Below are 26254 nucleotides of genomic sequence, written 5' to 3' on the forward strand. Positions count from 1 at the left end.
CAATCAGAACTTCTCAATATGTTGAGAACATGCTTCTCCAGCAGCATCTATGTCCACTGTCATTTTCTGCTCCTGATCTGCCACGGGCTTGGAAACCAGCAAGCCTAGTGAGTTTGAAATGGGCTTAGGGAAGGAGTCCGTGGGTTCTGAGTGAGAGCTAAAGGGCCCCCTTCGATGAGGAAGTGGATGAACTTGAATGTGTAGACTTGGCAAAATCTATTTTGACCGTTCAGAGTCCTCTTTTTGCTTCCTTTTATGTCCTTAGTGGAGAGTTTCATATGGCCGGGGGTTAACCCTTGCTACAACATTCTCAGACTTTAGCCCCCAAAGTCTGAGGAGCAGCCTAACTCAGAAGTTGCCCATCTGAAGTTGTGAAGGCCTCACGTTGGTGTTGCCCCACAGCCCCGCTGGAAGAGCAGACTAAGGGGCTGCAGGGCGGGAAGGTGGATTCTCTCATAAAGGGCCTGCTTCAGCGTGGCAGCTGGAGAGGGGGTGGTAAGGAGGGCGGTTTGTTCAGCTCTTGGCTTGGTTTGTAATCGCCCACCCCCACCCTGCTTCAGCTCTGTCAGGTCTGTGGAGGGGGCTGTATTGATTTTGAGTTGGATGAAGGGAAGATCAACTTTGGCCAACTGGTAATAGAGCCCCAGGTAAAATACTCCATCAGTGGATTCCATCCTGTGGCTTCAGATGGGGTGTCCAGCCTGTGCTTTCAACCACAGGCAGTCTTCCCACCCATTGCCACTTGAAGCGAACCGATCAGACTATTTAAAAACAAGCAGAAGTCCTTTTCTGCCTCTACCCCACCATGATTCTTGCTAATAGTCTGTTGCCTGCCCCTTACCTCTGGGGGGTAAATCAGCTCCCATTTAACCCAGAGCCCACCTGGAAACTTCTCCTCATCCCTGTTCCTCTCCCTTCTCTGCATTCTCGCCCATTACGAAGCCTAACTACATGGCTAAAAATGCAAACTATAAGAACAGCGTCCCATCCCAGGAAAGCCCTGACATCTCTGCACCGTGGAGGTGCTCAGGTCCTCTGTCTGTTCCTCTTCAGGGCAGGATACAGGGGCTCAGAACACCATTAGGGACCCCAGTTTGGTGGCTCTCCCATGGCTGGATATCTCACAGGCTGGAAGGTCAGCATCTGATTCTTAAGAGGGATTATCAGCCTGAAGTCAGGGAATGCTCAGGCGTCTCAGTTGTGGCCCATTTTGTGTGCTTGTTTACTTTTTGTTGAAGTATAACATACATACAGGAAAGTACACAAATCATAAGCGTGGACCTTGATGAATTTTCACGAAGCAAGCACTTGTGTGCATCCAGTGCCCAGATTACAAAACAGAACATTATCAGCACCTGCCTCCTCCCAAGAGACCCCCTCGGGCTCCCTTCTAGCCACTAACATCCTCTTCCCCCTCTTCACGGGACTAGCCACCATCCTGGCTTCTAACATCATAGGTCAATATTGCCTGTTTTTGTATTTTATGTAAATGGATTCATATAGTACATACTCTTTTGTGTCTGGCTTTTTTTCTTCAACATCGTGTCTGGAAGAGTTGTCCATTTTGTAGTGTGTAGTTGTGTCAGTTCATTCTCCTCGCTGCATAGTGTTCCGTTGTAGAAATATCTTACAACTGATTTATCCGTTTTACTATTAATGGACATTTGGGCAGTTTCTAGTTTTTGATATTACTAATGACACTACTATGAACATTCTAGTGAGACTCTAGTATTTATAAGTCTTTTGGTAAACATTAAGCTAATTTTAATTCATTCATCTAAGATGTAGTCACAGGATTCATTTTAATGTCTTATTTCTTTGAAAAGTGACAGACATTCATTACAAAAATCTCAACATCACAGAGAGGTGTAGAATGGAAAATAAAAGCCTCCACATCACCTCCTGACCTGTACCCATTCCCCAGAATCATACACTATTAACAGTTTCTTGTGTATTATTATAAATATTTTCTATTGTCTAGACAATGATATCTATATATGCATTATAGCTTTAAAAAAAAACCACAAATTGGATTTTACTACACTGTATTTCTGCCCTGCTTTCTCCCCATAGCACTGTAGAGGTCCAGCAACAAGTGGATGAGTGTCAGGCCATGGAAGATGGATGGCCCTTCCCTCCTGTCAGATGAGGCTGGGCTATCACTTTTAATAGGCCCTTATTAAGGTAAGACACACAAGAGTTTACACAGCAGTAAATTTCATTTCCACTTCCATAAACACTTGTCGAGTGGCTGGTGTCCTCGGCATGGGGCTTATCCGAGAAGAGCTCCCAGTCTGGTGGGAGGTGGGTGAAAGTCACAGGAACAAGAAGCTATTGTAGAACGTTTACAGGTGTTGCAATAGAGGCCTGTAAATGGGTTCTGGGAGGACAAATGAAGGAGCAATGAGTACTTCCTGTTAGGGGCAAGGACGGCACCAGAGAGGGTTGACACATGGGCCAGCCCTTGAATGCTTACTTACTAGAACTGTGCTGGGCAGAGCAAGGAGGGAAGGGCCTGCTGGGCCGAGGGAATGGCTCTAACAAACACGGAGGCGTGGCCATAACTGGCATGTCCAGGGACTGGCAATTGCTCATGTGTGGGCAAACTGTAGGATGTTAGGGCCTGGAGGAGACATGACGGGGAGGGGCTAGAATGGATATTGTGGGGACAGGATGTCTGGGGTCTCATACATTCATTAGAGGGGTAGTCATTCCCATTTTGGAATTATGGGATACGTCTCATAGGTGCTTAAAAACAATCAACCCATAGCCAAAGACTGCTTTTAACATGACATCCTCTGTGATGCCCTTGTTTAAAGCCTATATCACATCGTTCATGGGTCTGTGTTGCCCACAGGACGAACTCCCGTAATAGGGGCCCTCTTGGGTGCTCATCTAAATTACCCAGCCCCAAACACAGCACTTGGTCACCAAAGGATGCGTGAATATGCGAATGAGCAACAGGTGATTTCTACTGTACAGCAAAGCAGTGCAGTAGAAAGGGGTGGCTGGGTTACCTTCTCTTCATGGATTTGTTTTTATGCATGCCCAGCATCTGCCTACCCACATGGTGGGAGAGGAATGAGGAGCTGGTAACCTGGCCTCTGCAAGAGCTCAGGGTGTGAGCTGAGGGGAGTGCTTCATTTCCTTAGCAGCAATACCTGGGTCCTAGGACATTGAGTTTCATTTCAGTCAGATTTGGCATGGAGCTTGGTGGGTCCCTACAGTGTTGCCTCAGCCCTTAGCAACCCAGAGGAGTTCACACTGCTCCAAAATGCCCAAATCTCCCACTTCCACTTCAGAAATCCAGCCCCGTTTTTAGAAGGAGGGGACCAGCCTTCTCACTGACTCATTCAACCCAGATCCTCCCCGACAGGTGCCCCCTTATCTATTGGGCTGGCAATCTTGAACAGGTTGGAAGAGCCGCTTTCCGTTACTCCTCTGGCCTGCCTGGTCCTCCTAAATGTGGCCAGCTCCCTGGGATAGACCCCAGTCCACCAGAAGGTCCCCTTTAGGCAGCCAAGAAAGATCAACATTTTGGCCAGACCATTGAGGAATTTTTTCCCACTAGGTAGCATTCTGGTTGGGAGCATTTTATATGCCCTTTGACTTGAACCACCTTTGAAATCTTTCCTCACTTTTCCTCCTTTCTCCGTGAGTTAATTAATTGCTTTGTATATTTATCTGGGTTTCATCTGGACCTTCCCACTTTGGAATGTTCATCAGGAACCTGGCAACTGACCTCAGGGCCTGTTCTGACAGGGTTGTCTCGGCCACAGCAGAATAGAAAAGCTAAATATGGTCTTCCTCTTCCTCCCTATGTGTTAAATTGCCTTCAACGACAAGAAGTAATTTTTCATTACAGGATCCGTGATTTACCCTTTCCAACCCACACATTCCTGACTGGAATGCGGGTAGCGTTCATTTACAACTATGCGTACACCTTGTAAATGTAAATGGTAACGAGGTAATCCATATGGTAATATGATAATAGCTCTATAGACTCATGTCTGGAAGAAGCTCTTTATTTATTCAAAGATCTTCAGTGGGTTAAACTACTTCCCTCTGCTTTCCAGATTCACTGCCTTCTCTAACAGCTGCTAACTTAGACCTGTGCTCCCTTGTGTGGTGAACAGAGGGTGAACATGGAGCCAAAGCCCCCTTTCGTATCTCAACTCCATCACTACTAACTATGTCACTGTTGGTGCAGCATTTCACTTCTCTGCACGTCAGTCTCCTATCTGAAAAATGGGAATAGTAACTCCTGCCTCACAGAGTTGTTTGACTATTCACTGAGAGTGTGTGTAAAGATGTCCAGGGCATGGTAGGTGTGGGCAGTGGACCTGGGTTTCCATCATGGCCCTGCCACTTGCTAAGTGGGTGAATTTGAACAAATTCAATCTCTCTGAGCCTCAGTTTTATCGTTTGTAAAATAGAGATAATAATGCAAACCTTGAGGTTTCAGAGGAGGAATAAATAGAATATTTGAAAAGCATATAGCAGAGTGTCTGGCATAGAGTAGAAACATAACATATCTTGTTCCCTCCCCTCTTCTCTGTGTGAATTCAGGCACTAGGTGCTAACCTACTGACCTGTTCAGTATTCCCCAGGATAAATTAAAGAGTTCCCAACACGTTATTTCCTCCCTTGTAGATTTCGCTTAGTATTTTCTTCTTAACTGCTTTTCTCTGAAGTCTAGTGTTTCTTCTTCATTGATTTCTGGAGGAACCAAAGTCGTTATGTTGGATCTTAGGAGACAGGGCAGAAAGCCTTCATGGAGGATGTGTTATTCGAATGGGACCTTGTAGGTTGTGGAGGTTTTCTTTGGCCGAGAAGGGGCTGTGGAGATCACAGGCAGAACAGCATGAGAAAGGCACAAATGGGCGTGAGTGTGTGATGTGTTGGGGGAAGAGAGATATCATGTGTCTGAGGGTTTGCAAAGTCACCCAGGTGTCCTGGCTCATGGCAATCATAATTTTCTTAATAGACCACTAAGATTTTTTTAAAAAGACTACTACAAAATAATGTGGTATATAATTCTATCACATGAACCAGGAACAATTTCATTAGTAGAAAATTGGAATTTATTTTATGTGTACATATAAAAACCACAACCATGAGCACGTGTCTGTGAAATAAACAAGCTGGCGAAGACATGTGATGGGCTGTGCCTGAGGCTTTTCCAGGATTTTGCACCGGGGACTTGTTTTTTCACTTTGCCATCTGTGGGCTCTCACTAGAGATAGGCAGAGCTGCTGGTGCCAAAGGTTTAACAACAGTTGATGGGAGAAAACTTAACATTGAGAAAATTGTATCTTTGAGCATAATTTGGACAAGACTCCATTATTCTATTTTAGTGAAGGAACATTTCTTTCCAATTTGAGAAACTTCGGAGGGCCACTGAAGTGAAGCTTGCAGGACAGACGTAGAGGGCTGGCTGGATGCTGGGGTGCGGGGGGAGGCTGGGGCAGTGGGAGGAGGTGTAGGGCAGAGGAAAGTGAGTTTGGAGGGAGTTGGACTGTGTATTGGAGAGCAGAGGAATTTGGATCTGATTCCTTGAGCAAGAGGGAGCCAAGGTAAGTTCTGGAGCAGGGGAATGACAAGTGGAAAGGAGAATTGGGGAAGACAAATCTAATGGGTGTGTAGGGTTGCTTGAAGGACATCAGAGCAGACAGGTAAGAGAAAAATAGTGCAGATTCTGGATGAACAGACAGGGGATAAGAAAAGCGTTCGTTAGATGCCTCCTTGTCCTGGGCCAGAACATTCCAGAATACACATGAACAGGACTGGGTGCACAGGAAGAATAGGGAAGGCTGTCTTTGGGCTACTGCCACTCTGAGGGCCTCAGAATGATTGGAATCACCCTGCACGTCCTTCTGCTGCTGCTCTCTGCCTCTGCCCGCTTGCGTACAGGAGGCAGAACAGAGTTCCGAATTCCTTCAGAGTGAGTGACTAAGCTCACACCAGGCTGGGGAGGAGGCTCCTGTTGGCTCGTCCCCCTGCCTCCCTTGCCCCCACACACCAGGGATTTCTTCCAAGAGCTGTTCATCAAGCCTGACCGTGAATGGTGGAGTCAGTTCAAGCCCTTTTGAGCCCAAGTCCACGGTTGACAAGTAACAGAATCCAGCAGGCTGTTACATTTGTTATTTTCAAAGACGTGGTAGATTATTACTTGTAAGGGAGTCGGATCAGAAGTAGAAATTGTTCTTTCAACTGGCAGTCCAGCACATCTATCATGATACTTTAAAAAGTTTTAAATTTATGGCCTAATTCTAATCAGAGAGTTTCAGATATTTAATAGTCTTACTTTTTACAGTTTCTCCAAAATTGTTTTTGTTAATTTTTTTATCAGTCTTCTTAATTCACCCTAACTGGGAATTTCATCTTTGAAAAGTTTAAAAAGCATTTCAGATTATAAAATCATTATATACCCATTGTGTACAAACAGGGAAAAATGATTACAAATAAACTAATTCTGTAATTCTAGAAATGAATACTGTTCACATTCAAACATCTTTCTGCCTTGTCTCTTCTTTGCTGTTTTGCATAATGTTGATATATTTTAAACATATGACTTTGCATTTTGCCTAGCATTGTATCATAGGCATGTCCCGAGGGCATTAAATGCTCTTCATAAACTCCATTTCTAGGGTTTGCCTATATGTCTTCTTACGGCTCTAACATCACGTACTTCATTGTTTCTCGCTGTTGGATATTAGGCTGTTTCCAGTTTTTTGAGGTTAGAAACAACACTACCATGTACATCTTTGTGTGTGTGTGTGTGTGTGTGTGTGTGTGTGTTTTTTCAGCACAGGTGTGACTGTTGGAGATCTGTTTGGAGACTGACAGCAGACTTTGTTGCCTGTTTCAGGTGAGGGTTGACCACCTCCTTCCCATTGTGAATGACAGCTGTCAGGCAAGGGAAAGGCTGCACCAGAGGCATCCATCTGGCTCCTGGGAGAGGTGATAACACTCAGAGCACAGGGGTGTTGGAAACACATCAGAAAGATCTTACAATCCCACACTGCAGGGGGAGAATCTAACAGACAATTCATTTTCAAAGGAAACATGGAGATTTTCAAAAAGTCTTTTGAATTGATTGGGTTAGTATTGTGTGGCTTTTCAGTTACATTACATGTGTTTAAAAATAGAGGATCTAATGAGATAGAGAATGGCAGTTACTTTGAATAACTGAATTCCTATTTGAATAAGTAGGAATAAGCAGAAGCCAGTGGGCTTCTATGCAGGCCGGATTCCTTGGTGAAGCAGTCCCGTGGGAGGAAGCTTTGAGGTCAGCAAGTCAGAATTCTGACTCTAGCTAGGCTATCTTGGGCAAGTTGCCTGGCCTCTCTGAGCCTCAGATTCCCCACTTACAAAATAAGGTAATGATGACGTCAATGTTTTTCATCTGCAGTTTGTTGAGAGGGTTCAAACACCAAGTAAGGGTGAGTAAATGGCAGCTAAGACTGTGCCCTCAGGAGTGGCTGAGGCTTATTCTTGACCCAGGATTCTAAATAGGTGTGCCTGTCCTCAGGACATCTCAGCCCAGAAGACTCACACAGAACTTGGAAACAAAGGGGGTGTCCTGGGTTATATTTTCAGAATTCACTATGGAGATCTTAAGGGATCTCTCTTCAGGTATTTAATAAATGGTTTAATTTGCATGCACGGGGTTTTCCTAACTGAGAGTTCAACGCTGTGTTTTTTTGCCCAGCCTGTCAGTCGGGACAGGGCTGGGCTAAGGGAACACTGGCACATTGCATTCCTCGTCAGACGCTTCAGAACCCTGCAATCAAACCTGAGGCCATATTCGGAAACAACTGTATCCGATGACAGCTTATTATGGAAGGTTCTGAACTTCTAAGAATTCTGGAGTAGGAAACAAACAAAATACAAAGATCTCTTCCTAATTTTCTGCCACTGGTGACTTTTGTCTTCCTGACTTCTCCAACCATCCTGCACATTTGTTCAAATGTAGGCACAAAGGTCTGTGACATGTGATGCTTGGGAGCAGGGGCAGGGGGGCAGAAGGCTAGCTTCAGTGGGCCAGGGAGGCGGACAAAGTTTGTTCCACTCACACACGTTTCTGGGAAGTAGACTTCTCCATGAGTTCACTGTGGACATCAAGCAGAGGTTTCTGGTGTAAGTGTGTCAGTGTGTTTTCAAATCACAGGTTTGGCACTTCTGAATCTGTAGAACGATGGGACTGAGAATCTTGTGATCACCTGTCATGTCTGGCATGCTGACAGGCCCATGGGAGGGGTCATTTGGAAATGTTCAAGGGGAAACTTGTCATGTGGTCTTCCTTCGCCCTTCTCTCTGGGAAGGAAAGAGTTACACTCTTCCTGCCCCCACCGCAGACATTTTATTTTCGCAGTTCTTTGAAGTGCCCTCAGAGAGCTAAGCAGCATCGGCTGAAGGCAGCTCTGTGTATCTTTGCAACAGATTAGAACATATTCACATTTTATTTGCTCACAGAACAAATATTTCCCTTGGAATGAAACCAAGGCAGGGGAAAGCAGGATCGGGCAGGACTAGCCGCCAAAGATGGCGCTCCCCAGCCCCCAGGGCTGGGTTGGCTCAGGGCCTGCGTGATTACGGTTCCCCTCCATTTAGTCCCTCTAGACCCATACTGATTGATTGAGTCATTTATTCATTCAGAAATGATTATTGAGCCCCAATCATGAACCAAGCACTGTACAAGTTACTGAAATAAAAAGAGAAACAGATTCTGTCCTCAAGGGGCTCATAGTCAAATAGGGGAGATAAGAGATGTTTGTATACGAATGACTAGTCAAGGTGAAAAAGATAAGTCTTCAGAACTCAGGAGATCAAATGTTCTGAGGTGGGGAATTATTCTGTTTGCGTGTTGGGTGTGTGTAAGGTGGGGGGCCTAGTGGAAGATGTGTGGCACAGTCTGTCATGGTGTGTATGTGCCTCTATATGTGTAGGGTATGTGTATATGGAATGTGTGTGTGGTGTGGGTGGTGGTGTGTACATGTGTATGGGAGTAAGTGTATGTGCTAAATGATAGTGAACATGGATGTGAGTGTGTGGTAGAGGTGGTGATATATGTGCATGTGTGCGATGGTGGTGAGTATGTGTACGTATGTTGTGAGTACGTGTGTGTGTACTGATCATAGTGGTGGCAGAAATGAGGTAGGGAAGACTTAGGCAAAGGAAGATGGGTAAGAATAGGAGTGGTGGGATTTGTGTGTGCGTGTGTGTGTGTGTGGCATGCATATATTTTGGTCCTGCCTGGTGGGGGTAGGACTGAGAGACAAGGCCTATTGGCAAGTGAAGGTGTAAAGATGGGCGGAGTGGGACTGGTGGTGACAGGGGAGGAGGTGGGCCCAGCAGGCAGAGGAGCTGTGCCCGCAGAGGCAGGGAGATGAGAAAAGTCTAGAGGGCTTGTGCAAGGGGAGGGTAAGTGGTAGGCAATAAGGGAGGAGGGAGTGTTTAATTTTGATAAATACTCTCTGATCAAGACAATGGCAGTTTTGCACCCCCCAGCTGTCCCCTTCCTAAGCTCATGTGAGGACCTTGGGTTAAAGGAGCCATTTCCTTCCTTGAGGATCAAACTCTGGCTAGGACCTAGGCCTCATGACTGAACCTCTGAGCATTGCCTGGGCCCCTTCTCCACCTGGGCTGCTGCACCAGGAATGATTCTTAGAGTTTCCAGCCTCCTGAGCTCTTGAAAAGCAAAGGTGGGTTCTCCTGGGCTTGGGGCAGAGGAGGTTTAAATGCTAGAATCCCTGAGGCAAAGGTCTAAAGAGAGTGCAGTGTGCGTCTCTCACACCCTCACAGATCACGGGCTGCCCTGGCTAGATCTGCATTTTGTGGAGCTTTTTAAAGAACAAACAAGGAGGCAGATGGTAGGAGCTGGCTCCCTTTCTCAAATTTTGATTCGCTTCTCATTACTTTCGCCTCTCTAGATAGGGTCAAAGCTACTGCATAATTAAACCTTGGCCAGATAAGAATGATTTATTTCCATTTTATTAGACAAGGAAAGGAAACTAACATTTATGTTAAAGTCTAATGTTTGCAAGATATGTGCCATCTTCATAGTTACCTGGGAGGTAGGTCTTACCATCCCCTTTTTACAGATGAGGAAATGGCATAAAATCACTCTAGCAACGTCTGTGCTGAGTTCTCCATTTCTATCACCTAGCTGAAAGTTGAACCCAAGTCTGTTTGGCACTAAAGGCCGTGCTCTTTTCATAATGCTTCCTGTCAGCAGCATGATATGGTGAAGCGATGATGGGTCTCATCGTCAGGTAGACATAGGTTCACACCCAAGCTCCTCCCTGTTCTGGTCAGGTGTGCAAGCTTGTATTCTTCCCTTCCTCGCTTCCTTGGCAAATGCTCATCAAGGGCCCATTATATCCACGTCCAGCACTGAGCTGGGAGCTGGGGAAGTACCAGTTAACGCCATAATCCCTGCCCTCTCAGAGCTCCAGTCTGAAGTTATGATGCAGACAGTGAAACAGGCCGTTGCAATGTAGTTTGAGAAGTGCTAAGAAGGGGAAGCACCACGAAGGAGCTTCTTGGTCCAGTACAGGAGCCGCTGACCCCAGGCTAGTGTTGTTACTGTAAAACAAATACTGGATTTTGAAGGCTTAGTACAAAGAAAAATGTTAAGTATCTCATTAATAGTTTTTATATGGATTACTTGTTGAAATGATAATATTTGGGATATGTTGAGTTAAATAACATATTTTGTTAAAGTTAATTTCACTTGTTCCTTTTTACTCTTCTTATGTGGTTACTAGAAAATTTAAGCTTACAAACGTGGCTCACATTATATTTCTATTGAATAGCTCCACTCTAGAAGAATAAAAAGATGGGATGATTTTTCTTATCTTAGTGCAATGATCCAAGAACATTTATCATGTGACTTTCCTAGGAAGGCACACAGAGATGCTTAATAAGTAGGAGTTTCTCTCCCTTCCCACATCATTTAAGTGGCCACTGTAGAGGGGGATCTTTATTGTGGGGTCTTTGGTCCCCTGGTAATGTGGAGAGAGTGTCAGGTGACAGCTGCAGAGGTTCCTGTTCAGCCCCCTTGAGGATTCCTTAGTCTTTGGGTCCTACATCTTGAGAGATAGCCATTATAATCCTTTCTGCCCCTCCTCCCCCCAAAACCAGGGCTGGCAATCAGATGAAATAAATGTTGCTTATTGCCATGGCCATATTTGCTTTTCTTTATTTTAGCAAAAGAAAGTCGTGTGAAATATTTTGAGTGAAGTCTCATGTTCAATATCTCATTAGATTAAAAGAGAAGAGGAACCATCTGATTAATGATAAGGTCTTTTCTTCCTATTCGATTCATAAAACTGGGAAAGGTCTTGGGAATTGGCTGGGCAATCTACACAGATGCCCCCTCCTCAGAAAATGAGGCTCTGAGAGGCTAAGGGTCTTGCCTAGGGTAACACAGTCAGCCAAGGTGGATGGGGCCTGGAACCCATCTCCTGATCCCCCTATTCAACATGCATTTCCCACACCACATTGCCTGTTGCCTTCTGTCTCTGAGCCAGTGTCTTCCCTTTAATGGAAGAGGCGGCTAAAATAGGAGTCAAAAAGATCTAGACAGGTTAAAGGATGGGCAGAAATTAACAAGACAAAATGGAACAGAAAAAAAAAAAGATTTGGAATAAACACTAACAAATGAAGCCAGGGAGCCTTTTTGGCCTTAACAAGTTCAAATGAAAAGACAACACAGGTGTGTTTGGAGGAGCATGGATTTGGAATCACAGGCTCAGGGCTTGAGGCCTGGCTATGTGGCCTTGGAAAAACCTTAGCTTCCTCATCTTTAATCAACCTCACTGGGTTGTTGTGAGGAGTAAATGAGACCACGTTTCTGAGAGGACTTTGTAATCTGCAAAGCACCATACCAATGGTAGGTATTAGCATTCTTTAGAGGCTGGGAGATATTGGCTGTGAGAGAAGGCCGAATTAGCAGGGTGATCCAGTTGCCAGGGAAAGCTAGAGTGGCATCCAGCAGGAGGGATGTGGCTGTGCGCTTGCCCACCCGTGTCTGGGGCGCTGTGCTGTACTCAGTTCTGAGAATCGCATTTTAAGAGGGGCCTTGGTGGTTGTTGTTGTTCCAGAGAAAGTTGCAAGAATAGCTTAGGGTCTGAGAGTCATGACATATAAGGGCTGATTTAAGGATTTAGAGGATGTTTAGTCTGGAGGGAAAAAAAAAATAAAGACTTAGCTAGGATGAGGTGGCTGTTTCCAGCTATCTGAAAGCTGTTCTGCAGGAGAAAGGTGAGATGGATTTTGTGTTGCTAGCGGCCAAGCCAGGGCCCAGTGATGGGAGGTAATGGGAGGCAGATGTGGGTGCAATGGGAACCTATTTAAGGCTCAGAGAACTGCTCCCAAATGGGCATCCTGGGAGGGTAGTGGTCTGCCCATCCACAGAAGTCTTCAAGCAGAGGGGGCTGCCCGTGGCACAGCTGCTGTACTGGGGAGTCTTGCTCTGGGCTGAGAGGTTGGGCCAAGTGCTTGCTCTCTGTTATCCCTTCAGTTCTGAGACCACCATTATCTCGCATTCTCTCTGATCTTTCTTTCTAATCTACTTGCATAGCCATTTTTGCTGCCCTTGACTTGTCTGCTCCCTCTGTGAATGGCTTTAGGACTTTAGGTTGAGAAATATTTCTGTAATAATTGATAGTCTCATTTAATGGAAAGTGGGAGGGAAAGACATTGAAAAACAAAGGCAGTTTTGTTACTTTTAAAGGCACACTGTAACCTGTTAAGTGGGGGAAGGAGTAAGAACACGGTCATATGTGTTCGAAAATCTTGTAAATGCCACAGCAAATGGGTTATTCTTTGCTGCTGTTTAAAATGCAAACACAACTGCCAAAGGCCTTTGTTCTTGAATGGACCAGCATTTTCCTTGTTTACACAATTCTTTTGTTAGCTACAGAGATTCAAGAAAATTTTCACCATTAGAGTTCTAGATCATAAACTACTTTCCAGATTCATAATTCAAATGTTTTGCTGATTTCATTATATCAAATTCTGCACAGGAGTTGTTTTCTTGATTTCTTGACTCCAGAAAAGCCATTTTCTTGAGGAAAATATTTTTCACACAGAGTTGCAGCTGGGAGGGTGAGAGGATGGTTGGGTCTCCCCAGTTGAGCGGGCAGCTGAGCTATTTCCAGTATTTTGTTCTGCCCCCGAGTAGCAATTATGCATCCGTCTCACAGTGCCCCAGCTCAAACATCCCAGCCATCATTTCAGAAACCTCCACCTAGACTCTGAGGCACAAAATAGAACTCAGTAGATCTAGGTGGAAGAGGGAGGGAATGGGTAGGAGTGAGTAACATTTGGGTTAGGTTCCCTGAGGCCTGAGTCCTTGCCCGGCCCTGAGGATGACAGCAGGAACATGGAGAAGACTGAGGATTCAGGGCGTGAGTTCCAAGGCTTTTAGAACCTTGTTGGTCAGTTGTGGCAGGAAGAGCCTGGAGCTACAACAGCAGTGGCTCTTCAAAGCCTGGAGACTGGCCAGTCAGGCCAGGCTGGGCAGGGAGGTGGGGGTTGAAAAAGCAGCGGGAGCCCGCAAGCAGCTGCAAAGAAGGCATTCATCACGTCTTCCTCGGAGGCTCAGCCCCATTACAGGCCCCGGGCCCCAAGCCTGTTGTGTTGAGCCCCTGCTCCCTTGCCTAGCCCTACCCAGGTGTGACCTTGAACCCTTGGTTCAGGACAACCTCAGCCTGGAGACCATCTGATGGACTTATTCTTGGGGTCTAAATTCTGGGGAGAAGGGCCAACCATCTCTGATGTGAAGTCCATTTGCACTTTTATGCCAGACCTGCTTCTTCTCCAGATCTCTTCTGAAGAGATGAGTTTTCAGATGTCAATAGTCTATAAGGATGCTTGTCTATAGGTTTCCGTTTCTGAGTTATTCTAAAGCCTTGGCTTGTCCCTGTCCTCCTGGAGTGGTCCTGCCTGCCAGCAGGGTGTGGTGTAGGGGTTCTCAAACTTTCACGGGCGCAAGGATCTATCTACAGTCCCGGATTACAAAATAGTAAATTTTAGGGTCTCACTCTCAGAGATCATGATTCAGGAGGTCTGAGTGGGACCCAGAAATCTGGACCTCAGGTGTTTCTGATGTAAGCAGTCCACTGGCCACACTTGGAGGAACATTAGTTGAGAGGAGAGGGTATGATTGTTGAGGTATGAGAGAGACAGAACTGACTTACTTAGGTTACTTGTTGAGCAAGTTAATTATCATTTCTGAGCCTTTGTTTCCTCATCTATAAAATGCTAACCACTTCATAGGGGAGTTTTCAGATGTCAATGAGATGATATATATAAAATGTTTAGCAGGGGCTTATGTAATAGGAGTTTTGGCTTCCTCTCCCCCTCCTTCAATACCAGGAAAGTGGCAACAGAGAGTTTCAATTCGTCCCAGTCCTGGCGTATCAGTGGAAGCTCCCTGGCAGTGGGCAACTGTGGCAAGGCTACGGAATAGTCTAGAGGAGCACGCACATCTCCAGCACTCTGTGGCTGATCAGACAATCTGGATTTCTCAAGCAATGGCGTGAAAAGAAACCATTAGGAGGTCAGAAGTCAGCCATTTGCTGTCATTTTTATTTGCAGTAAACCAGAATCAGGACATACATACACACGGTACATTACAGAACAAATCCACAGCACTCTGTGCAGGCAGACAGGCAGGCTTGAGCAGGCAGCCCCCATTAAAGAACAACAGATCTAGAGGCGGGGAGGCAGTGGGGGTGGAGGAGCAGGGGAAGGATCTAGACCCTGGCACTGTGCTAACTAGTTCCTGCCTCAGTCTCGGCTGGTGATCTGCATTAATGGGCCACAGTTGAAGTGTGTTAGGACCTTTAGCCTCACCCCCGAACCCTGAGGTTTAGCTAAGTTCCCTAAGAGGAAGCAGTGCTTTTCCATAGGTAGAACTGAATTCTCTCCTAACACGCTGGCAGTGAGAAAGGGTAAAGTGGGTTTGATACACAGAAGGGAAAATGCTCGCACTTCATGGATTGAGTATGTGTGTGTGTGTATATGTGTGTGTGTAGGTGGAAGGCTTATCCAAGAGTTTCCTTGTAGTGTTTTTTTCATGTTGGCCCCCCACATCAGATGATTTCTGAGCCTGATCAATCCTCAAGAGGGAAGGAAGGTAGATTCTTGGCTGAGGGGCTGGGAGTAGCCCTCCAGGGTCAGCAGTGCTGGGGCAAGGCTTGGGCCTGGTGGAAGATCCACAAGAACAAGGACCTTGCCCTCTCTCCTATGGCCATAGCATCTATCCCAGGTGAAGGCAAGATTGTTGAAGAGTGAAAGTCTTTGGAGCCCCCTTGTTTGATAGATGGAGAAAGAGTGGCCCCAGAAGGCTGAAGGCCATGTCCAAGGCCGCGTAGCTGAGACAGGACTGTAGGCCACTCCGTGTGTTGCCCTTGTCTCCCAGGCAGGGTTTCATCCCTCACACCATCATGGGACATGGAACAGTTCCCTTCCACAGCAGCTTCTCTGGAACATTTGCCAGACTTTTCCAAGATAGAAAGGTCTCACTTGTTTTCTGCAGAGAGAAAAAAGCATCCATCAGAACCCCCTTAAAAGGTGGCTTCTTGGAATTATGATTACTTGTTTACAATAACACTTTCTCTAAGATATCTACCGAGCATTGAGGATGATGATACAGAGAGGCACAAATGGTTACTTCTCGTTCTATGGAAGAGGGTAGCTGTGCTAGAAACTGGGTCAGCAACTTTCTGTAGGACCCTATTCTCTTTAGTTGGGTCTCTTGCTTCTTTCCATCTGGAGAAGAAAGAAATACAGAAAGAAAATGCTGCAGGTTTTGAAATCTGCCTCCTTGTCAGGCAACCTACCCACTAGACCACACTGCCTCTATCAAGACTGTAGGCTACCTTGGCAGATTCTCACAAATCAAAAGGGGCAACATCTGGAGCATCAGGCCCTGTCCACATGTAGACCTGACTTTCCCTCTACGCAGGGGCCTGGAAAATGGCTTTGCAGAGGAATTCTGCATATGGTGACATAGGAACCAATGCTGAATGGCCACCATTCGTTATTCAACTACACCCAGCAGAGCACAGACGTTATGCTACGCTGGCTGCCAACTAGTCATGAAACATCTAAAGAAGGGCCTTTCTGACAAGAGGGTCTATGATTCCAGAACTCCCTCCCAATGGAATTTTCATGTTCCTTGAGATAATCTATTAGAAATTGTGACTCCCATGGGGTTATGCTTGTGGGTTTTGATTTGTTTGTTTTGTTTTCATTGATCTTACAGAAGCCAAACCCTCTTAATGCCATGGCCTCTAGTCCCTTCTTTGTTCCTGATTCGGTTGTTTTTACACTGAAACTAATACCCTTATGGTCTGGATGTTCACCCTTGTTGTTTTGGGTTAAACCTCCCAACAGTTCTGTACCCACAAAGGTGCTTTATGCCTGAGATGTGACCCAAAAGGTAAGGAGAAAAAGGAGCGTAGTATTGAACAGAGGAATTTAAATTAGACATTGAGGACGATATCTTGATGGGAGCAGTTGTGAGATTCTGAAATATATCCTGAAACTGGGCTCTGGACTATGTCCTCTGATCTTTCCTGGGCCTTTTAAGCACAGACTTGCCTGGAGATAACAAGGTGTATCCCCTTAAGAAGATACCCCCTCAGATTCCTCTGATCCTCTGATTTTATGTATGAACACTCTAAAAATAGAATCATGGGGGGGGGGTGGAGAATGAAGAGAAACATCATGAGGATAAAAGAAAGAAGAAAAAGTGGCAGAAGCAGGCAGAGGGTGTGAGTGGAGGTTGAGAAAAGCAGAATGTGATGGGAAAAGATGGAGGAAAAGTAAGAGACCCGCATTGAGCCATGATGAGAGGTTAGGGTGTGGTGCCTGGCAAATAGACGTCATTTAATAACAAAATATTTATTGATGAGTAAATGAACAAAGGTATTAATTGTTCTTTCCAGCCCGATTTCACATGGGGGCAAACTGAGATATAATATGGGAATTATAACGTGGGAAGTAGAGTTGGCCCCACGAGAGAAGCAGTGCAATGCTGCGCAGAGGGAGAAGAGCGCATTTCTGGAGCTGATGCTCTGTGGGTAGGAGGAGCCCTTGGGTGGTGGCCTGTCATGTTCAGGAAGGAGAACACAAACAGGCACAGGCTGAGATCCCCTGTCTTCTCTGGGACTGCCTCGAGCTGCCCAGGCTTGGAGTAACTGAGGCAGCAGTGTGGAGCACATCCCTGCAAAGGGCCTCCCAGGTCCTCCCACTCCCTTTCCTTTCCTCAACAGCAGGAGGAGAACCAAATCCTGACCTAAAATCTTCCCTTGTCCTCTTGGGAGCCATGTAAAACAGCCCCTGAATTTGAAGATCGGCTCATGGCCTTCCCTTGCTTTCTCTGTCTCCTCACTTCTCTTCAAATTTCTCGAGTGCAGTTCCCCAAAATTTCTGTCCTCCCTCAAGATAAAGGAGTCTAGGAAAGAGTGGGAGTTCTCACCAAGTCAATGGGAGGCAGGATCCAAGGCACCTGACCTGCCTTGGAGAACAAAGTACTGTGGCCTCATCAAGGAAAAGAACCGGGCAAAGGGGCAGTGCCACCATGAAGGGGACTTAGCATATGAAGTGAAGGTTGTCTTTTGAATACTTATTTCCCCCCTCAGGAAACTGTGTGATTTTAATCACTGGAAATAGGAGGGAACACCGTGCTTCCTCCTCCCTGTGACAAAGGACTCATCAAGAGTTCCGAGGAGATAGAGAAAAGGCAAATCACATTGCCTAGACAAGGCAGACACAAGTGTGCTCCCGGGAAGGCCTGCCAAGAGCTCTTACATAAGCTGCAGTGAGCTCATATGTTTTCACGCCTGTCAGCGGATCCTGGGCTTCAGGGCCAGGGGTTAGGCTGGAGGAGGGAGCTCAGAAGAGACTGTGTTCTTCCAAAGAGGGGGCGCTCTGGGAAGAAAACATGTTCCCACTCTGAGGATGATGAAGACAATTTTCATTTCCATGTCAGTTGACATAGCCTTCCATTCCTCACAGCAGCAATGTCAGGACAGGAAAAGGTGATGCTTGGTCTTATCAGCCCCATGGTGTGGGGGAAGGGGTTAGCGAGTCACAGGTATGCAGATATGCACCGGTGGCATGGATAAGAGAGCTTGCCCTCCTGACGTGTGGGAAGCCAGATGTGTGCTCAGTTAGGTCCATCAGCTACAGGCTGGGAATTAGGCCTTGCTTGAGCATCAGGCCTTGGTTTCCAGTTGTTGCCACCACCTAGGCTGTTCTTGAATAGGAAATTCATTTCATTTATTGACTGAGACAGGCTCAATATTCTGGAAACTTCTGCCACTCATTTTACCTGCTTCCCTTTTGTTTGGCAGAATCACTGAGCCAGCAGACTTTGGCAAGCACACTAACCAACCACCTTGTCCACCATCTTGTCCAGAACATCTGCAGTCAGCCCGCCCTGACCCCAGCAGCTGAGCAAGGGAATGATACCTGCTTCTCTTGCACTTTGCCTGTTGCAAATGATACCTCAGCCTGCATAAGTGAGCCAACACGTCTCAACCAGGCTCCCCAGACATTCTCTCGGGGGTTGACATACTTCCAGTTCAGTTGAGCCCCAGTGGAGCAGGAGGATCTGTCTGTACATCTCAGCAGCCTGCCCCTCTCCCTCAGTTGGCTTCACAGTCGTCACATTGTGGGGGCGGTAATTGTAACTGGTTTTTGTACGATCAAATGAATCTGCGGAGACGATGTTTTACCTGTCCAAAATAATACCATGTCCAGCCTTTCTGTAACTACTAATGCGTTAAACATTTTTATTTCAAAAATAAAACATGCATTGTTCAGGTAAATTTCTGACTCCTCCAAGTGCTTTGCACTTTCTCTCTGGCATCATTAGTGCTTATAATACTTCCCCATTTTCTGTCTTTTGAGAATTTCGTTAATGTGCTGTTTACCTTCCTCTTTCCAGATCAATCAGGAATGTTTTGAATACAGCTAAGACCTTCCCTGGGTTCAACCCAAAACTTTCTCCTCTTAAGTGTTAGAGTGATGTCCTGATTAACTTCTATTTGTGAAAAGTGGATTCAGTCTGTTGAGAAATGACTGACCTCATATGCACAACACCCCAAAATCTTCCTCCAGCAAGTGGATGATACCCACAACCTTTAACGTTTAAGAAAGGATCCACCATAATGATGTATGCCTAAGTATTTTGGTGTGAGATGTCATGACATCTATAATTTACTTTAAAATATTTCAAGGGAAAAAAAGATGAAACAAATACGGCAAAATGATAATTGTTGAATCAAAGTGATGGGTATATGGGTTCTCATTAGACTCATGGCTCTACTCTTCTGTATGTTTGACAATTTTCATAATAAAAAGAAATTATTCCCAGACGTTCTAATTCCAGGAAGTATATTTAACCTGGAGGAGGGTGGGGGAGCTTCAGGAGGCTGACAGGGAGAAGATTGGAGGTGGGAGTTGCTTAATCCTCTTGGGTTTATTATCATTACCTTAATGCCTAGTGGTAGCAGAGTATGATGATAGCAAATCCCAAACAGTAGTTCAATGACATCCTCTATTATTGACACCCCCCATGCTCCTCTGTTTCTCTGAGTTAAAAGATCTAGTTCTCAATCCTTTTACTTCAAGGATATTAGGGAGAGAGGAAATATTTACCAGGAAAATTTGTCTTTTCTTAAAGATCATGCCATTTTCTGGTAACCAACTGGTACCAGTTTTCTTAAAAAAAACAAAAAGATAAAAAAATAAGTTCATTGGGGCTGGCCCTGTGGCTGAGTGGTTAAGTTTGCGCGCTCCGCTGCAGGCGGCCCAGTGTTTCGTTGGTTTGAATCTTGGGCGCGGACATGGCACTGCTCAGCAAACCACGCTGAGGCAGCGTCCCACATGCCACAACTAGAAGGACCCACAACGAAGACTATACAACTATGTATCGGGGAGCTTTGGGGAGAAAAAGGAAAAAATAAAATCTTCAAAAAAAAAATAAGTTCATTAGCTACTTTGAAAGTACTGTTGTTTAATCCCTCAATAGAAAATGCAGACTTTCTGGAATCTTCTTCTAGATTGCCACGTATATTGTGGGGTTTATAAATTCATCTCCTTTCATATTGTCTAAAGGCAAAAATAAATTTCCACTTTATTATCCCTCACCTTGTAATTCTTGCTAAGATTCCATTTGAAAAAGGATTTTTCTTTTTTTTGGAAAGGAAAAAGTTCAATTTTTTCCCATCATTCTAGAAGCAGTGTTTTTACCCCAAATTATGTTTCACTCAACAGATTTTTTAAAAGGATACTTCGACTCTCTGTTCCACCTTTAGATATCAATTACTAAATTCTGATGTTTGACTACCTGAGCTCACTTCAGTTGAACCTGATCTTTAATATGGTCTCTGTGTATCTTTTAATATGATCTTTAATATTGTGTGAATCCCCTGACCTCTTGAGTCCTTCACCAGGTGTTCATTGTTGGCTGGCTGTTCCCTGGGTAGTGTCTTAGGAGATGGCTGGTGCCTTGGAGAAAGAATCTAACAATAAGGGAGGCGGGTAAGGTGTATGTGGACTTTCTGCTGCCCAGATCTGCTCCCCGGCAAATGAATGCTGTTTCCCACTCCGGCTCGGTGGAAGAGGGAGGAGGGGGACATGGATTTCCAGTTTGAGAAGGAATTAAGTCATGCCCAGGGTATTGCTTTGGGGGGAGAAAATCCCTGTCACCATGCTTGAAGCTCAGAGGACTCAGTGAAGGCATTGCAGGCACGGACACGGGCTTTGAAGGCGGATACTGACAGACCAGAATCCTGGATCTGCCGCCATGAGATTTGCTCTGTCTTCATTTGTCAAACGGGAACCATACAGCGCCAACTTCATAAGGTTCTCGTGAAGTTTAAAAGTGGTCAAAATAATAGGCTTTGGACTAAACAATGAATGATAGTTGTTATTTAACAACAATTCTATCAATACCTGGATATTTCCATTTTACCATTAACTCAACTTTAAGCTTTTTTAAACAAAGGATTTCTCAGTCCTTTCTTCCATTTTTGGACGACTGTAGTGTTCACACTCATCTGGCCTTGCTCAAATAAATCTTCTAAAAGATCCAATTTTCTCTCTCTTTTCATCTCATTAATCTGTATCTTATTATGCTGGTCTCTTACTGTGCTGTAACTCCACTTCTGTGCTGCCTTTTTATTCTTGGTCAATCCCGACCTTATCTTTAAGAAGTAGATTGAAAACATTTCTGTCCTTCTGTCCAAGTTGAATTTCATATTTTCTGAATCATGAAGCTGCCCTCCATGTGACCTAGAAAGCCCTTTGATGATCCATATTTAGCTGTATCCATCACTCAACAGATGTCTGGGTAGTTAAAGGCCTCGATGAGCTCCCTCTACATCCTGTGGTTTCGAGTTCCTGAGTTGTTAGTTAAAAAGCTTTCATCGCCTCTACCCCCCTCCCCCTACCCATTCCAGGGTAGAAAGACAGATACCAACTTTAGCTATTCATTCATTTAACAAATATTTACTTACTACCTACTACATGCTTGATCCTGGGTTAGATGTTATTCTCTTTGCTTCCAAATTGTGTTTTCCTAATTTGACTCATTGAGAGTAGCTCTCCATGTTTTCTGATTATTTCTCTAGAATCTGCCTTGAGCATCTAATTAAATGGTCTCTTCTATCTGCAGTGTTTCCTGACCCGTGGGAGACTGGGAGGCTTAATTGCACTCTAGTGCCTTGCTATAATGCACCTGCCATTGCATCCACAGATTTCAGGATAACACAGGTTCATTGTGGACTTTATTTAAGGGAGTTTAGTTAGCAGATGAGGCTGCAGGGCTCTGCTTGCAGTCCTGCACCACGGACATGAGGAAGGAAATGGTGGCAAGGGTGGAATGCCCAGCAAGGTAAGCAGCTAATTTCCAAAACCCCTTGGTTTTCTGTGTCCCTGGCTTCCCACAGAGATGCCCATGAGAAAAGATGCCTCTCTGCTTTTTGAGCTCTCTGGATCTTCCCATTAGATAGCATCTCTTGGCATCTGAAAGGCAGCCTGCCATTCTGTTCTCCTGTGGAACACAGATGGCCCAGCCCACGCTTATCACTAATGAGGATCACATGCAGAGCCTTCTTGCTGGAGGCTCCCTGCAACAACCCTAGCCCTCCTTCCCTGAGCAGGCCAGTCACTTGTTGACCATGGCATTTAAGTCTGAGAAGGCTGCTTGTGGCTCTCCCACTCATAGAGTTGAATAGAAAATCCACTAGGTAGGCCTGGGGAAAAGAGTCCCATTCAGCTAGAATTTGAAAGGTTGAGGATTAGGGGATGGCTGCCAATTTGATTGCAAGGGTGAGGTTTTCGGTTCCGGCTGTCCATGGAGGCTGTTGAGTTTAAATTTGAACAAGCCCTGGAAGTTCTTCAGTAGGAACGTGATTAGATGGCTATACAGAGGTTGACCAGATAGGAGATCAATTTGTCAATACTGTGTGGTCTTACCCAGGATGAGAGTAAGGTTGGAAGTAGTTATATAAGAATGTTAAAGGCACTAAAATATGGTAGAAAAAGCATAAATTTTGATGTGAGGCAGACCCACGTCAAGTCCTAGCTCTACCACTTGCCATGTGTTTGATTTTGGACAAGGTACTTCACCTTTCTATGCACTAATTCCTTTATCTGTGAAATAAGCACAACACCCATATCATAGGCTGTTCTGAGGATTAAGTGGGATAGTACATGAAAAGACCTTGACTCAGTGCCTTGCACCCAGTAAGCAATAAATGGGAATTCCCTTTCCTATCTCCTTTTCCTGTTTTCTCTTTATAGTAGAAGGTTGAAGTCATTCCAATATGAAGTCACTCCAATATGGTGGGCCATCAAAGTGGGCTAAAACAATGGCCCCATGTAAAATTCTACACAATTTTGCTCTCTTATTTTATCTAAAACTTGATTGATATTTGAGATGTGGCATAGTTTCTTTTTCATTGTCTTTGCAAGTCGGATGCAGGTCTGGTATTTGTGACTAGGAGAAGAATTCCAAAGTGCTAATATGGACCTCAATAGAAATGCAAAATCTCTTTTGGTCTTAACACTGTAACTCATTCCTTTAACTCTCAGAGCTACCAAGGAGAGATCACCACCACTAGCTGACCTTGAGGGTGCCAATGAGTTTTGTCAATCCTGCCATGTGTACCCACTGGTCAGTACCCACTGATTCAGAAATCTCTCTGGGAGTCATTTTTTCATTTCTTCAGAAAACAAGGGACACTCAGGTATACTGTTCAAAAGGAAGTAATAGACCTATTGATTTCACATTGGTGCCTAGAAAAACGGTCTTGACAGTTTTTTGGACAAGGTAGATCAAACACTGCTCGTTCCCCACCAAACCAGGTCAGGGCTTTTCCTGTAAGAGCAGAAGGCTGTTCATTCCCCAACAAGGCAGCTCTTTCTATATTAGGCCAGCTCTAAGAGCAGACATTAAATTGAATAATAATTGACCTGGTTCTGTTCTCTGGAGCTCCATAAATGAAGTCTGACCTCTGGCAGCTATCATGTTTTCCCCTTAATTTTTCCCCAATCCCTTCCTCACTCAGGGGACAAGGAGTCCAGATCTTTGATTCTTGCTTGAAGAGATGTAGAGGGGAACAATGCAAGTAGTTAAACAATCACATAAAGCAAATTAGAAAGAATATCTTAAGAATGGAAACTCCTTGTCCTATAAAAATACTTTTTTGGAATATTATTGGAGGGGATGGTTACTTGCATGTTTCCATCTCCACTGAGGACAAAAAGAAGAAATGGTTGGGGCCAGCCTGGTGCTGTAGTGGTTAAGTTCACACGCTCCACTTCGGCAGTTTGTATCCCAGGCATGGACCTGTCCACTGCTTGACAAGTCATGCTGTGGCAGGCATACCACATATAAAATAGAGGAAGATGGGCATGGATGTTAGCTCAGGGCCAGTCTTCCTCAGCAAAAAGAGAGTAGGATTGGTGGTGGATGTTAGCTCAGGGCTAACCTTCCTCAGAAAAAAAAAGAAGAAGAAATGATGGGCTTCAGGCTGTGTTTCTAATCTATAGTTGTTGACAGAAAAATTAAGGCTTCTATGGTTCTTTACCATGAGTTCTTCAAATCAGGCCTCTCTGTATATTGCCTAGAAGGGGATCTCAACCACAGAACTCTTTTTTCATGGAGCATTTTATGGATACTTGCATTTTGTGAAACACATTTTAGGAAATTATAGTTTGAGATATGTTGCGGGGACGTAGACATTTGAAATAACTTCCTGATTGATTATTGTTGGATCCTGGAACTGGTGGCCAAGAACACCATGAAGTTTCCTTCCTTGGACGGTTGGAGGGTTTGTAGCCTTTTCCTCCTCCCCTCCCCCCCTCCATATTCTAACATTAGCATTAGGCACCCACCTCCCTGGAAGTATTGAGGTTTAGGCTTGTGACAGCAGGAACCTGGGAGTCTAGATCCTTCCTATCCCCAAGATTCTATTTTTATGGATCCCAATTGTGGTAGTTCCACAGAAGGTACAGCCTAGCTGGGATAGGAGGTAACTGAGGGTTTTGGCCAAGAGGAGAGGGGGCTAGAGATGGGAAAAGTTGATGCAATTATTTTTGGCAGGAGCTGGAACCAAAGCAGCAGGAGAGAGTAAGTTTTAAGACTCTCTGGCAAAGTAACTTCCTAATCTGTCACTGAGTATGTGTAAAAAAGTGATTAGTGGGTCTCTATATTTATCATGATTACTCACAAATATGTAATTTACATAATATATACAGCACATTAAGTACTATGTCACCTTATATAATGTGCATATGTATAATGTATATGCACGTTATGTAATGCCAGTCTGGAGGCTCTTCCAAGTTCTGCCAAGTATTTCCTAATTTATTTGGCAATTTTAACATATCTTTTCCATCTGTGGAAAAACTCTCATGAGAGGAGCTGGTCTCTGACCTGAAATATAATCATCCTACTAAGTTTATCTCCATTCTCAACTCACTGGAGGAAACCCACAAAGACCAAGCCATAATGAGGCACAACTCCTAGCCCATTAGCCCAGGGACAGCATGATGTATTGAAGATTTCCTGTTTCATTCTTTTTATTGCTAGTGGGGTAGAAGCGCGGGGGCAGGTGAGAACACCTCTGTGGCATGGTCAGAATCAGAATAACATGAGGAATGAGGGTCTGGATTCTCTCCTGACTGCTTAACCGTGTGACTTTGACAAGTCACTAAACCTTCTTAAGCCTGGTTTTCCTCATTATTAAGATGAGGATAGTAGTACCTTCTCTGCCAACCTCAGAGGTTGCTGAGAGGACCACTGTGATGAGGTACGCTACAGTAAGAAACCACAGTCACAGCAGTTAAGGGATGAGTTGTAGGGTCAGATTAAACAACAAAACTAGACTTACTGAGGTTACCAAATTGGAAGTGCAATTTCACCGAAGTTTGTTACACTCTGTGGCTCTAAGGAAGACTTGGCACATGTCTCTCAAGCAACACCGCAAGTCCTATGCGCTAGAGCAGAGCAGGCAGGGGCCAGTCTCTGACTTGTGAATCTCTGAGATCCAGTTTCACCTGTTGATAGTGCCATGTCTCAACAGCCTCAATCTTGGGGATCAGGGCTGAAACACAGGCAAAAACTTCTGTAAATGTCTTGGGATCAGTGACCCCAAAGCTGAACCTGCGTTCATTTCAGAATCAAGTGGCTTCCAAGACAGTACCTGTCGCCATTCTGGAGCTTGTTGGTCCCATTGCCAAGGATCCCGTCATTCAGGACATTCTTCAGGTGGCCTGGCTTTCCGCTTGCCCAGTGTTCTGCACAGTTCGGTTGAGTAGGATGGTCCTAGATCTCCGTCCTAAACGTCCTAGGTGACTGCTTCCTTCAGAGTTAGGATCAATATGCATACACAATCTTAATTTTTCCTTCTTTGTGCAAAGCTCCTGATGACCCAGTACAAGATCAGGGGGAGCTCAGTGGAGTGATGTTGAGTGGGCCCAGGTTTCCTCTTGAGAAATCTCAGAGAGGATGGAGGCCTGAGGGAGCAAAGGTGCTGAGGCAAATGTTTCTTTCTACCAATGAAGCCCTACACAGTCTTGCCTTTGGGAAAGGAGGGTAATGTTGGCACCAGCTGAATGAAGCCCATTGAGCTCTGCCGAGACCCCTCTGGATACGGGCTGGCAGCACCTCGTAGAAGGGGCCTTAGTCCTCCTTGTAACTCTCCATTGAGGTCAT

The 26254-nt window shown here is 45.1% G+C and overlaps 1 protein-coding gene and 2 long non-coding RNA genes across 4 annotated transcripts in view; 1 reads left to right on the plus strand and 2 right to left on the minus strand.

Moving 5' to 3' along the window:
* Positions 1 to 26254, plus strand: part of LOC139077010 (uncharacterized) — a 33332-nt gene that overhangs the window by 5483 nt on the left and 1595 nt on the right. The window contains exon 2 of the long non-coding RNA XR_011529123.1: positions 2074 to 2184. This is a non-coding gene — a long non-coding RNA (uncharacterized lncRNA). The remainder of the gene's footprint in view (positions 1 to 2073; positions 2185 to 26254) is intronic.
* DGKG (diacylglycerol kinase gamma) overlaps positions 14581 to 26254 on the minus strand; it is a 236133-nt gene continuing 224459 nt past the window's right edge. For both annotated transcript variants that reach the window (XM_070582487.1, XM_070582490.1), the window contains one exon: positions 14581 to 15547. In XM_070582487.1, the coding sequence (XP_070438588.1) occupies positions 15452 to 15547 (96 nt within the window). In that variant the 3' untranslated portion in view covers positions 14581 to 15451. The remainder of the gene's footprint in view (positions 15548 to 26254) is intronic.
* Positions 18602 to 26148, minus strand: LOC139077009 (uncharacterized). Its single transcript, XR_011529122.1, has 3 exons — positions 25743 to 26148; positions 25431 to 25643; positions 18602 to 18761 (listed from the first exon to the last, which is right to left on the minus strand). It is a non-coding gene; the product is annotated as an uncharacterized lncRNA (long non-coding RNA).

Source organism: Equus przewalskii, chromosome 18 (genome assembly GCF_037783145.1).
Source record: "Equus przewalskii isolate Varuska chromosome 18, EquPr2, whole genome shotgun sequence".
Taxonomy (NCBI): Eukaryota; Metazoa; Chordata; class Mammalia; order Perissodactyla; family Equidae; genus Equus; species Equus przewalskii.